Source organism: Chenopodium quinoa, unplaced genomic scaffold, assembly GCF_001683475.1.
Source record: "Chenopodium quinoa cultivar QQ74 unplaced genomic scaffold, ASM168347v1, whole genome shotgun sequence".
Lineage (NCBI taxonomy): Eukaryota > Viridiplantae > Streptophyta > Magnoliopsida > Caryophyllales > Amaranthaceae > Chenopodium > Chenopodium quinoa.
In genome coordinates, this window is record NW_018743920.1 from 4,039,433 (window position 1) to 4,053,542 (window position 14,110).

The 14,110-nt window shown below is 32.8% G+C and overlaps 1 protein-coding gene across 2 annotated transcripts; it reads right to left on the minus strand.

Moving 5' to 3' along the window:
- Positions 1–3,122: 3,122 nt before the first annotated feature.
- LOC110688018 (ubiquitin-conjugating enzyme E2 34-like) lies at positions 3,123–10,075 on the minus strand. 2 transcript variants are annotated; one of them, XM_021864682.1, is made up of 11 exons: positions 9,873–10,075; positions 9,627–9,716; positions 6,839–6,942; positions 5,932–5,986; positions 5,375–5,413; positions 5,175–5,238; positions 4,995–5,056; positions 4,855–4,894; positions 4,476–4,503; positions 4,219–4,310; positions 3,123–3,674 (listed from the first exon to the last, which is right to left on the minus strand). In XM_021864682.1, the coding sequence occupies exons 3-11, from the start codon at positions 6,893–6,895 to the stop codon at positions 3,401–3,403; spliced, it is 711 nt and encodes a 236-aa protein (XP_021720374.1). In that variant the 5' UTR covers positions 6,896–6,942; positions 9,627–9,716; positions 9,873–10,075; the 3' UTR covers positions 3,123–3,400. The 2 variants fall into 2 exon arrangements, with proteins under 2 accessions (XP_021720374.1, XP_021720375.1); XM_021864683.1 differs by lacking the exon at positions 9,627–9,716.
- Between the last annotated feature and the right edge of the window lie 4,035 nt (positions 10,076–14,110).

Consider the following 14,110-nt stretch of genomic DNA (forward strand, 5'->3'; position numbering starts at 1 on the left):
AAAGGGAGTTGCCTACTTCCTTTAAGGGAAGTTACATATGGGACAACCTCATCAGGCCCAATGAATTTAACAAAGATCTCCTCAATATCATTGTCATCTTCATCTAAGTTATCTAAGTGGTGTGATAGAAGAGGTGCAATTAAAAAGTTTACCCCCAAGCTTACCATACTAGACGACAGCAAGACACAATACTCAAAAGGGACTAATATAATACAAGAAAGACATAAGAAAGAACAAACCAACTTTTACCCAAAATGTAGAGGAAGGCAAGATTACTTGTTATAAACGGAATTGCACAAATAAAATAGTAAGAACAATGTTACCGAGAATAAGACTGAGTCGCGGACTATGTCGCTCTCTTTAGAACATTCGCGGCACTGCCTCAAACTTGTGCAAGCAGCTCGTACCAAACCGGATGCCCCCAGGATAAAACAGTCTTTCACAAGTATAAAATACCGGCGGTTTTGCACCGAACCACCGGACAACGGAACACCAGAAAATCAGAAAGAAACTGCTCGACTGTTTTGAGAGGAAGAGAAAATATATTTTGCAAAGTGGTTTTCTGTATTTTTTTTCGTGTATTTAAAAACAAAGCTGGAACCGTCCTTTTATAGGTAAAGATACGTAACAGCTTAAGCATGAAAACGGGAGAAAGATTAGCAACGTTTACTGCAATTAGTGTATTCGTTAAGCAAGAATCAAGGCATTAAATCAGTGTAACGGTGCAACGTTTAGCAGTAAAACAGCAACGAGAATCAAGCAATGTAACGGAAAAATTTAAACCAAAACAGTAAAACGTTTTGTAACTGAATATTAAACAAACCGGTAACAAAAATTAAGTTTGTTTAATAACCCAAGGGCCACACCCCTTTAGCCCACTCTCTATATTATAAAGAGAGTAAAACTCTCATTTCCCACCAATGTGGGACTTTGAGTTTTTTCACAAAATTCACACACTACACACTTGTTGTTCCAACATTACTTACTAATCGCAAGGTGTAGAGCAGGAATTTCGGCTCGTCGATGCCGGAGGGATGATATTTGATCCATTCCAGACACCGATGAGCTAGCTGAGATGAACGGGGCTAGGTGGTCCGAAAAGGTGTTTAAAATTAGAGAGAAAAACTATTAGAGAGAGAAAGACTAATTTATATATCCGTTTCTTTAGTTGACACGTTTCTTTATTCACGTTTGCCAACGCACAACTTCAACCATTCATATCTTTAATTACCGATATGCAAAAATTATGAAAATTTAATATTGTGAATATATATCGTGACAAATCTAACAAGATCCTTTTTTATTATGTATAAAGCACAAAACACGGTTAAAGAGGAGTGTGTGAATAGTGCTAAAGTCAAAACGTGTCAACTAAAAAAAACGGAGGTAGTATTAGTTATATAATATGATATGATATGGCGGTGATATTTCACGGCACACGCGTTTTCTATGTTAGGATTTGAGGGATTATCCGGTCTGTAATTTTTATTTTTACTTTTATTTTTTCGTATGCGGTATTTTCTTACCGTTAATTTCACGCGGTAAATTTCTTTTTTCTTTTTCCGGTACTATGGTATTTTCTTCCCGTTAATTTCACACGGTATTTTCTTTTTCTTTTCCCGGTACTATGGTATTTAGTTCGGTTTCATCCTAAGGCTCTGTTTGTTTTGAAGGAAAACAATTGTCCTGAAAATTACTTTTCAAGGAAAACAATTTCTAATGGAAAACACGATTTAAAAGTAAGTTTTCCTTGTTTTGATTAGAGGAAAACTTAAGGAAAAAAAATGAAGTAAAAAAGAAAGGAAGGATGGGAGTAGAGTATAAGGAGAAGTAATGAGTGAATAGGAAAATGTGGCATACCATCTTTTCTAAAGAAAAACGGTTTTCCTTTTCTAAAGTGCAATTCTGCACCTTTAGAAAAATTGTTTTCCACCTTTTATCAAAATAAAGGAAAATGGAAAGATGAAGGAAAATCATTTATCAGAAAAATGTTTTCTACCAAAATAAACGGAGCCTAAGATTGTGACATGTGAGGATTGGATTCCTCACCTCTCCCATCACTTTCATGTGCTTAGTCCACAAATACTACCTTCCTCCATTTCCATGTGATCATAACATTGAAAAAGAATGGTTAAAATAAGAGTGTTAAAAAAGTGATTTATTAGTGAGAGAACATGAGTAAAGAAAAATACGAGTATGCGCGATTATTATGGGGTTTGGAAGTAAGAAGGTAAAATGGAAAGAAGAAAAAAAAAATAAAGCAAATATATTTTTAACATCAAAATGAAAACCGAGGTGGTATAAATAATAACCTAGAATATCGAATAATTTTTTACTCTCTTTCCCATATAACCTTTAATTTCAAATAGATATGAAGTAAAAGTATATAAGCACAAGAATGCATAAAATAGGGTTTCTCTCGGTCTCAAAGGACGACTAAGTGATCTTGTTTTCGCTCTACAAAATCAAATCAATGTAGGGTAACTGGAAACAAAGGATTAAAATTTGAAGTCTTCTACTCCGTATTTATAATATGACAGCAGAGTTTAAGTAAATCAATCCTTCAAAATTCACTAAAGTAAAATTTACATGCTCCCCAGTCCATAATCATATGTACCTATAAAAATTGCAAAAATCGCATATCTTCAAAATTCACTGAAGTAAAATTTACATGCTCCCCAAACCAGAAAACAATATACTGTTAGAACATTAGATGTTGCTGAACATTGTTCTTCTTTCCCATCGTATACTTTCCTTTGAATCAAATCCATAGCATTGTTTACAAATGTACCAAGGTCATGGAAAAATCGAAGGAATCAATGTTGCTCACGCTTAAGATCCTCCACCATATACTTTCCTTTGTGCTTAACATGAAGGCTTAACTAAAAGTCTTCGAGCTTCTTGCAAGCAAAATACTCATACTACAACCGTAAGACTTCGTTGTTGATAAGCTTAAGCTGAGTTTTTGTCACAGGTTTTAATTCCGGGTCATGACATAGATTTTGAACGCAACGCTCTTTGTATAATGCATAGGCACAAATCTTTTCGAAGAATTCTTCCATTGATATCACCCCCAAACCACCTTATTCAAAGAAAACCTTTTTTTCTCAAGTTTGTAAAAATGAACCTCAACAATTAGAGCTCACAGGCTCATTTAATTTGTTATGATGATTTGACAAAACACTTTCACAAAATTTTCAGACTAGAAAATTGAATTGAAAGAAGATAGCATCCCATAGACTGTACAAGTTAGTGTAGTACTCCGTAACATTACAAGACAGTGAAACACCACAAAAGGTAAATTTTGGATGTGAAAATTTTGACCAGCTCACATGCATATCTATATGATCTTAAGTTTGAAGATCTACCCATTTAGGTCGAGCCTAATCAGGGAGTGACATCAGTGTTCAAGAAGAGGCAAGGACATAACTAAACCAAATATTGAGAAGATCAACAACAGCATCCAGGTCGGCACAGATTGCTTACGATTATTTCTTCTGTTCCCATCTTCTGCTTTTGCTGCATTATCTTGCATGTTATTATTAATAGTCTCCGAATTGAGAAGTGAAGATTCTTCTTGTGCGGGCACTGACAATGCCTCTTTCTGAGCTTGCTCAGCAAGTTGCTGGTTGTACTTCTCAACGTATTCGGGAAACAATTTCCTGAAAGTAGAACTAAAAAGCAAAGTTTCAAAACCCAAAATAGACAAAATTATTTGACAGATTATTTTCAAAGAAAAATCAACTGACTAATTCCACAAAATTGCCTTCCTTGAATTTCAAGACAATTATAAAATTGGCATGGGTATCATCTGACAATATGATGCAACTGAGAGAAAAACATGGGAAAACAATGTTTTGTTTATGTTCCAATTCGCATTATGAGACTATGGTTTATCTGAGAAAACCATGGATGAATTTTAATTCAGTATGAGACTATGAGTTATCTTAGAAAAAAAATGGCTCATACAGAAATGCCAGACAAAAAACCCAAAAACAGAACATCAACTTTGGTGACTGTGATAAGAGCAAAATATCAATTCAAAACCTTAATTTCAGTCAGCTGAAAAACCAATGTTGGACATTTATGAAAAAATATGTCCAAGATTTAAAGAGCAATATCAAAATGGGTTTTTGCATGCAATACTCATCAGTAGACAATGTCAGACAACAGAGAATAAACAAAACAGACACCAGTAATAAACTGCCACTCACTTACATTTTACAATTATAGGCAAGTGAAGACTTGGCTAAACATTGTTTTTCCTCAACAGATGTTGAAACGCTTCCTGTAGTAGGGCTTTTGTCCATCTGCAGGACACAAGAAAGACTCAGAAACCAAATTTATCAATTGCAACGAATCACATAATCTTACCAGCTAAGTGATACTAGTATATAACACACAGAAGTTTCAAGCACATAGGTCAGACATTATTAATGGAGAAGCATATATATAAATCACAGGCATGAACTTACCATGAATGAGAGTAGACCCGTAAGAATACTGCATTTTAAAACAAAGCATAGTCAATAACATGCAATAAAATAACAACTACATAAAAAAGAATGTGCTTTCTTCCAGCAACAGCAACTTCAGATGGTACATACTACAGTATCTTAGTTATCAAGATCAATGAAAACTCTACTTCATCAATGATATCACATAAGTTATAAAGTAAAATTGAAAAGGCTGCTCCATACCATTGAGTCCATAACAGACGATATTTGCTTTTCCTATAAATGGTTAGAAATGAATCCTATAAGAATCTACCATTCTACTCTATTTTTCCCTCAATTGAAGGACATGCTATGAAGTCATGCATTGAGAATAAACTGTTAGCACACTTTATCTTACCTGGATACTGACCACATTGGATTCCAACTTTCAGGATGAACTGCAAATAAATAAAAGAGACAATCATTACGAGACTAAATCATAATCAATGACAAAAAAAATTGAGCAGATAAGGAGCATCAATGAAGCACAAAACTTACAATCACTCATAGACAAGCATATCTTGGTATCAGTCATAAACCGCCCGTTGGGAGTCGTCATCCTATTAACAAGGAAACATTAAAATGCCAAAGCCACAAGCATTTTTATTTCTATATGCTTTCAAGGGAGAAGATTACTAGCCAGCCAAAAAAAAAAAAAAAAAAAGAAAGTGAGGTAACCTGATTGATGGTGGCTTAAATGGATATTCAGATGGAAACGTGATCCTCCCATAATAATATCCACCTTCATAAGATAAAATGTAAAATTCAGAAAATCAACTCACATAATTGAAAGTGACACGAGCAATGAATGAGTAACAAGAGTTCAAAACTCAAGCCTAAAAGATGCAGGGAAAAGAATAACAGCAGGAAGGACAAACCTGCAAAAGGTGTTCCTTCACTTCCCTCAAGTACATAATCTGAAATTGGAAAACAAAAGAAAGATAAGAAAGAGGGATGCACACCAAATAAAAAGACTAACACAACATATAATTTTTAACATATCTTCTAAAAGTTAAAACAATTTAAAAACAATAATACCCATCATTTAAGCAATGTCCAAAAACTTGAACATGCTATTTTAATGGCAATTGTGAAATAGAGACTTCTAATTCAATTGTACTCCAAACCAGCAAACCCACAATAAAAAATTTGGAGAAAAATGATCTACAGATACTACGATCCACTTAAATAAAAAGCTAAGTCTAGATGAAAAGGTATGCAATGTATACAGTCACATGATTATTTATCTTGCAAACAATCTTTGAAAAGGTTGGACTTACCAGGTTAAGGCATAACCTAAGTTGTCAAAGTTTCCATATTCCACCAAATGGCATACAAAAACTAGAAATACACTAAAGTTCCAATATGTAAACAAATGAATTAGGGCATTATTTCAAGTCATCGGTAAGGGAAGGACTGCTAAAATAAAACTTACACCATTCAAGAATGTTATTTGGAGAGGGGCGAGCAACAACATGAGATACAGGCTCCTGCAAATTCAAAAAAATGCAATTAGAGTATTTTGAAGGATGAAGAAATAATGTAGGAGCACAAGCCAAAATTATTAAACAAAAAAGTGATGACATATTTTTTCCGAAACATTCATTTTCCGACAAATTTATTTCAGATTTAAAATTAAAAAAAAAAAAAAAAAAAAAAAAAAAAAAAAAAAAAAAACAAGGCCTAATTTGAGAAAGCTGAGTTCTCGGATAATGTAACTCCTAGAGAATTGGGGTAAGCTTGCTCTGTCATATGCAAAAAAAATTATATTCTCTAATATTCTTCATTGAAATATAGAGAGGAAAGAGTTCACGACAATAGGATTCTTAAACATTAACTTTCTTCTATCCTTTAAACAAAGGAATCAGAAAAATTATCAGCTTGAGAAACTTCTTTCATCTGCAAGTAAACTCTGCCCCCCCAAAGAAGCAAGCAACTTAATTAAAAGATACTTCCTCCAACCCTTAAAAAAGCTCCATTTGACTCGGGCACAATAATTTAGGAGAGGGATTGTAGTGGGGTTCTGTAGTTTTAAATTAAATAATAATAATAAAAAAAAATTAAAAAAAAAAAAAAAAGGAAAGTACTGGGAATAGCTTATTGATTTTAGGGTAAGTGGGTGAAAAAAGTGAATTAAAAAAAAAATTGTGCATGTGTGTGAGTGTTTGGAAGAGAAAGAGAGAAAGCAGTTTGCAAGAGATCCACAAATGAGATGAAAATAAGGCTATATACAGACAAATAAACCAGTAAAACATTATACACATCAAATATAGAACATAGTTCAAAAGAAAGTAAGAAACCGGCTGGTGAGCAATAGGAGTGAAAAAAAAGATAAAACGTACTTTACAGAGCGCTCTAAACTCCTTTTGAAGACGTTTGACACAAGCTTTTTCAGCCATTTATAATCTTCAAATAAAACACTCCTAACTTGAACCTCAGAACAAAACTGTAAAAAACACCATAGAAATAATTACAATTAGGATTGACAGAACAAACTGATTTCACAACTAGAACATTAACAAAAACCCAGAGTTAAAGAGTCAAGACAACCCCATCAAATGCAACATCTTGGAAAAAAAGTGTTAAATCCAATCAATTTATGCTAGCAACACTGATAAACAACTAATCAAAAGGCAACCTTGCCCTTAAACATCAAAAGTGAAGAAAGAAAGGCATGAATTTCAGTGAGCATTTGATCAATTCTTGGTAAAACAAACAATGGGAATAACAGTTATAGCCAGGAGAAAAAAATTATGAGAAAGGCATCATTGGAGCTAGTACCTAGCAGTGGACGAGGAGTAGATAAGATGTGAAAGGACTATGGGAGTTGTACAAAGAAGGTTGAAACAAACATGCAAAATGAGAATATAACCAGCTTTTGCACACAAGAACATCCCAACATGTCTAATCCTAAAATTTTCACCAAGGAATATAAGTAGCAGTCTGAACACAAGAGCTACAAAACAAAACAGGACATTTTTGTCTACATGTGGTACACCAAAAACATAACTAAAACGATCATAACTGAGATAGTATAGTTTCCATTTGTCAAACTTGAAAGTCCAACTCAATATCAATTTTCACTAAATGTTAACTTCGAACCCCAATCTTAATTCTTTGTGATACATAAATTTCTGGCTATGATTTACATAGTCATTTCTTCTAATTAAAATTAATATCAGCTAAAGGATGAAAATTAATAAAATGTGGTAGAACACCCAATAAATAGTCCAAAATCATCTTGTTCTAGAAAATCACTGCTAAAGAATTAATGCATCCAAACTCAACTCATGCTCCCTTTTTACACTACCACTTTCCCACAAACTTAAAGCCTCAAGCTATTTTAGTACAATACAACCTATTAATCCTTATAAAAAACCTATCAATAGGTAGAACAGTAGAACGGCTATATTAATTAGAAACAATAACAACACATGCCTAATCAAAACATTAATTAGTTCAACGAGCAACTAGTTTCTGAAATTAAAGGAGATACTTCTTCCAAACCCTAATTTATACCCAACTTCCAATCTTTTTACACCCTCTTCCTTGTATCTTGCTCCCAAACACTAAAAAATGTTTACCAGTCTAAAAAAATACTTGCTCCATTTAGTTATCTTGCTCCATCAGATATCTAACTTTTCTATTTTTTTTTTTTTTTTTATCTCACTCTTCTGATCCTCTCTCTTGTATCTGACTCCGAAACCACGTAAAAATGTTAACTCTCAAGAAAATCCTGGCTGATCGAGGTCTGCCTAATGTAACTACATTTAAAGCCTTAAACAATAATCCCAAACCAAAACAAGAAGTTGACGACTTGACACATTGCATTCTCCAAAAACATCAATATAAGCTCTTAAGGTCAGAAGCCAGCTGAGTACGTCAATGATGTCATGTCATGTCATGTAATGGTCTACCAAATAAATAAGTGGTTTCAATTCATACATAAACAAGGTCAATGATGATAGACTTTTGAGTGGCAAGCATCCAAGCCTTCCAGGGTGTGATGCTCAAGATATATATAACAAGTGATAACAGAGGAGCAATGATATAAATACAAGCACAAAATCTAGAGATTCACGGCAAGCACTAGCCAAGCAGAACTGAAAATCAGAAGCCATTGGAGAAACTTAGTCAGCGAGTATCTCAAGCTTTGGAAATGTGACATACACGAATTGATCTTATAGAAACCAGTGGGAACAATCTCATGATTCCAAACTCATATGAAGTTATTACTAAAATTGGCAAATTGCATTGTGGTGTAGCCAATTCATGATGAAGAACTCATAATTTCCAATTTGAGTTTTCTACGGCAAGTTGGATAGGTTTGATGGAACTTTTCAAGTCTGTATGAGACAAAATTATGGTGGTAGCTTAGATAATAATGGACCTAGAGGTGGATTTGTATGATGATAATCCAAATGGTCTAGTGGTGTTTAAGGGGCAGTTTGGTTCAACCAAAGATATCAACTATGTGTTTCAGTATCAAACCTAGGTTAAGAATGACTGACACATAAACCCCATACCTTATTCCACGTATTTAGTTATTAACAATATTAACCTCACTCAATTTTATTTTATTTTATTTTAATTTCTCACTCTCAAACCTCTCAGCCACTTCCTAGCTTTCTTCTCTCCTTCCTCTCTACCTCATTCTCTTAAGGGATCAGACGATCAGCCTACCCCCTCCCTGCGCAGCGGCAGCCTCAATAGTAAAGAAAGGTCAGAGTAGTTGCTAAGCCCCTGAATCCTCAACAAAAATGGTGTTTGACAAACAAGATACATAAACTGACGTTTTCGGGTCTGTCAGCAAGATAGCACGAATTCAATGTTCAAAGAGCAATTTCTATTGCTATTAACAGACACATAGATCCTGAAATACAAAGAGTGTAACTTTAATCATAAAAACGCCTACACCAAACCCTCACAAACATACAAACCCTACAACAAGAATCTTACAATTTGCAGTCAGATTCTTCAATCCCCACTAGTCTTCTCTAACATTCTTATCTAAATTTCCCTTTTTTTTTTTTTTTGCTCCACTAATTTGCTAACAAACCTACATAATTAAAATTTCCTAAATTCCAAAAATACAAGCGAAACAAAAGAAGAGTAAGAAAGAAGTATCACCTTAACAATCAATTCACCAAGAAAAACAATTTAAACAAAGAGGCCAATCAATCAGCAACCACAAAACCCTTACTAGTAGCAGATGAACGCCTACAAATCAACAATAACAAAATTACGACAATTGGATCATAATTTGTGAATCAAAAAGAATAAATTCATTGAAAACCCTACAAAAATACGAAATCAAATCGAATATTACAGAATCAATGAAAAGAGAAATTGGGGATCAAATTGAAAGCAAAATACCTAAATTACGAAGATAGCGAGACGAAAGAAGAGATCGCAGTTCAATAATCGTATCTCGTAATCTCTCTCCTCATAATCAGTCGTGAAAATGGAAATTCATGTGCTGCTGTTTATTTCTTCCCCCTTTTTGGTAAGTATTTCTTGGGGGGTGGCTGGGAAAAGGGCCTCTTTTGGTTTTCAATATCTTTATTACTAGTATTACGAGTAGATTATAACAATATGAGCCCTTTTTCCTAAATAATAATGCAGCCAAAAAACTCAATTCCACAAACACAGTCACTTTTTTATAAATTTCCACAATATCGACTACGTCACTGGTTCAAGTCAAATTATAATTTTTACGGTTTTATGTGAAAACCGCTATTTGAAGTAGCGGTTTTTATCTTAGTACACCGCCACTTGAAATGGTGGTTTTAGGGCTTTAAAAAAAAAAAAAAAAAAAAAAAAAACACTTTAAACTTTATTCTCTCTCACCTTCTCACTTTTGGCTTCTAGTAAAAGCAAAAAAAAATATTTCTCAAGGACGACATTCATTCTCAGACTTCTCACACTGATCAAACATGGAGAAAAATTATTCAACCCATCTGATTCCGCCATCGGAGCGACGCTTGACGCTAGAGATGGTTGATGTTTAAATTAGGGATAATGGAGGGTTAGTATAGTTTAAGCCTAATTTTGTTTTTATTTTTTCAATTCAATTGTTAAATTAGGCCTAATTTCGTTTCTATTTTTTCAATTCACTTGTTAATTTATTCAATTTTTGTAATTGTGTAATCCAGACCTAAACATACTAAGTTTTAATTTATTCATTTTTTTAAGTTTTGTTTTTGTTTGATTTGGAATTTTATCAATCATAATTGGCTCTATTTTGTTTTCTTCTAAGTATTACTATCAATCTTGGAGTATTATAATTATGTAAACTCTGCTTTTGTATTTTGATTATTTGTTTGTTGAAAGATTTATGTTGCTAGTTTTATATTTTTTTCTAAAAAAATTATAGCAGAAAACCACTACTTGAAGTAGCGGTCTTTATTTGAAAACCGCCAAACCGCCACTTCAAATAGCGGTTTCTCCCTGAACCGGTAAAAAAAAAAAAAAAAAAAAAAAAAAAAGGGTTTTTCTAACTTGCTTACGTGGACGGTATTTAGGGAATAAAAGAAAAAGAAGTTGTATTTAAGGAATTGGAGTTTTTCCCAGCATTATTTTGGGAAAGAGCTCTAACAATATCTTTATTTCTTTATTAAACTTGCAAATTTGCAATTATACCTCATTTGATTTTTATCAAATTTACTAAGGTTTATTCACGTAAATTTTATTCATATAGGCCCTGTTCTTTTGAGCTTCTGAACAGAACTTCCAACACTGCAGAGCAGAGCAGATTTCAGCAGAGCAGAACATCTTAACAAAAACAGGACCTTAGACTGTTTATAGAAAAGAAGAATTGCTTATAAGAAGCTAAAAGTGAAAATAATAAACTAGAATAAAACATTAAACATATCTTTCACAATTTGACTACTTTATTTAGGAGTAAATAGTTTTGAGGGGTTTGTGATTTGGAACAAATACATTATTTGAAAATTTAATTAATAATTCATGTAAAAGAAAATTAACTAACATAATGATGTTCAATTTATAAAACTAGTGAAACAATTTCAAAAAAGAATCCGGTTTAATTCACTAATTTGGGTGAAGATGCGGAGCTTCTGTATTTGAAAAATATTTCAGGAGGAATCTCGGAAGTAGATGGAAATTACGAGCATTCACATCTCGGTCAAAAAGAATTGTGCGCGATTCTCTCGCGAATTGCCTTCCGCAAGGTATGGCATTCAAGGTTTGAACCCGAAGAGAAATCCTTCTTAATAGATACAAGACATTTGTTGGCGAAGGGAGCAGCCAGCTGCAAGGAGTATTGAATCAATCAGGTACTGTCTACTGTCTTTAGCTCCACTATCTCCGGACAGGCTAAGCTCCTTCCGGTCAGACAGTATGGTTTTATTAAATTAGCGTGGATTAACGAAGTTTACTCTTAAGCTACGTATCTGGTTTCTTAGAATTTGTGAAACAAACCTCATTCTTTTGTTCCCTCCCGACAAACTGCCCATGCTAATGCATGGGATATATGTATGTTTAGGAAAAAAATTATTATAAATGGAAGTTATAGATTCTTTTTTTTTTTTTTTTTTTTTTTTTTGTCTTGGAAAGGAAGTTATAGGTTTTTTTTTTTTTAAAGTTAATTATTTGGAGTTGTGGGAGTTATTTGAAGTTATTTTTCAAAAAAAAAAAAAAAACGGAGTGCATGAGAATTGAGAGTTGGGGTTTTGGAGTGCTGTAGTGAAGTGTTGCAAAATAACTCTTAAATTATATATAAGATTTTAGGTATAAAAAAAAATTAAAAAAAAAAAAAAAAACCACTCTACTAAGAGGAATTCTAAGACTCTAGTAGTTAGAGTCATTTATGACTCTAATAAGGGCATATCTGTCCATTCACTTTTACCGCACTTAGAAAAAAAAAATGTCAAAACACGCGTTGGTATTTCATTATACTTTAGATGATATCATCATGATACCAACAACCTTATTCAGTGATACCAACGAATGCAAAAATGTTTTGTTGGTATCGATATAATTTATTGTTGGTATCATGTTAAATACCAACGTGTGTTATGACTCCTCTACTAAACCATAACCTCTTACACGTCAACCTATTCCAAATTTACATGACAACCTAATTGACTAATTCGAGTTAGCGGGACAAGACTCCTTGAGTGTGGAAGGAATCCCCACCCTCAAGTTGTTACTTTTGGGAATTTATCTCACAACCTCATGGTTATGAAACCTATCTTTTTTTTTTCTTCTTTTTTAATAGTGGTTATGAACATACCTTATCACTAGGCTAAGGTCTTTTTTTTAGGGTTGAAAGGTTAGAAAAAGGCAGTACTACATTCATTCTTTTTTGTTTTATTCACTTAATATTCATTATTATTCAAGCTTATGAAACATTGACCATATATTGCAGCTTATGTACAAAGCAAAAAATTATCATGTATTCATGTGTGATCTTCTTAGAATTGTATCAATGTTTAGCTATATAAATACCCTATCTTCATAGTTTATCCTTTACACACAGTTAAAGTTATTATTGGTCAACCATGCGTGTTAGGGACCACACAAAATGCAAGTGAGTAGAAAATTAAAAAAAAATGGGAGAGTATAACATTAGGAGACCCTTCTCCCGAGGGCAATTCATCATGCATATACAATAATAGAAAATAAACTAAAATTATTACAAGGTACAATATCCATATGCTTTTTACCAAAAAAAAATAAAAATAAATAAATAAATAAATAAAATAAAAAATCCATATGATTAGTAACTAAATGACCAGCATTAACTTTATTCAAAAAATAAATAAAAATGGACCAGCATTAACCATTCAATCAACAGCTTGATTTACCTCAAAATATATGTTGAATGTTGCAATTGTCAAAATTGTTGAGGAAAGACACATGTCTGTGATAATGTGATAGGTCTGCCAACTTTAGGTAGTCATGTCCACATGAAAATAATATGAAATATATAAAATCCACTTAATATTTAATGATTGGAGCATGTATGTTTAGAAATTTAATTTAAAGTTCGCATCATATGCATATAGAACTAGTGTAAACATAAGAAAAGAGGTTAACGAGATTAATTACCCCCAAATCTCATAAATGTAACTCCAAATAATCTAGCAATATCTCAAATGTAACTAGCATCAAGTCAAATCACATAAAATCAATTTTATGTAATTTAAGTCGGCTAAACTTACTGTATACAAACAGGCCTTTTACATTTCATTGATAAGATATACTACCTCCGTTTTTTTTTAAGTTGATACGTTTTGACTTTAGCACTATTCACTCACTCCCCTTTGACCATTGTTTGTGCTTTATACCTAATGAAAAATATAGTCATAGATATTGTTAGATTCGTCGCGATATATATTTTCAAAATATCAACTTTTCATAATTTTTGTTTATCGGTAATTAGAGATATTAATTGTTGAACTTTTGCATTGACAAACGTGACTAAAGAAACGTGTCAACTAAAAAGAAACGGAGAAAGTATATAGATATAACAACACATGTTACACATCAGATCACTAAACTTAAATGATAATCCACAAAGTACACTTTTGTTAAATTTTTAAGAGAATTGAAAACCATTTTATTAAGGCCCTCATTAACAATAAATT

What these genes read in the sequence shown, in the direction of transcription:
- LOC110688018 (XM_021864683.1), bottom strand. Translation starts at nt 6,895, where the DNA reads ATGGCTGAAAAAGCTTGTGTCAAACGTCTTCAAAAGGAGTTTAGAGCG. An exon ending in AAATAACATTCTTGAATGGT is followed by an intron (nt 5,414 to 5,931) that starts GTAAGTTTTATT and finishes TTCCAATTTCAG; the next exon opens with ATTATGTACTTGAGGGAAGT. An exon ending in ATGCTTGTCTATGAGTGATT is followed by an intron (nt 4,895 to 4,994) that starts GTAAGTTTTGTG and finishes ATTTATTTGCAG; the next exon opens with TTCATCCTGAAAGTTGGAAT.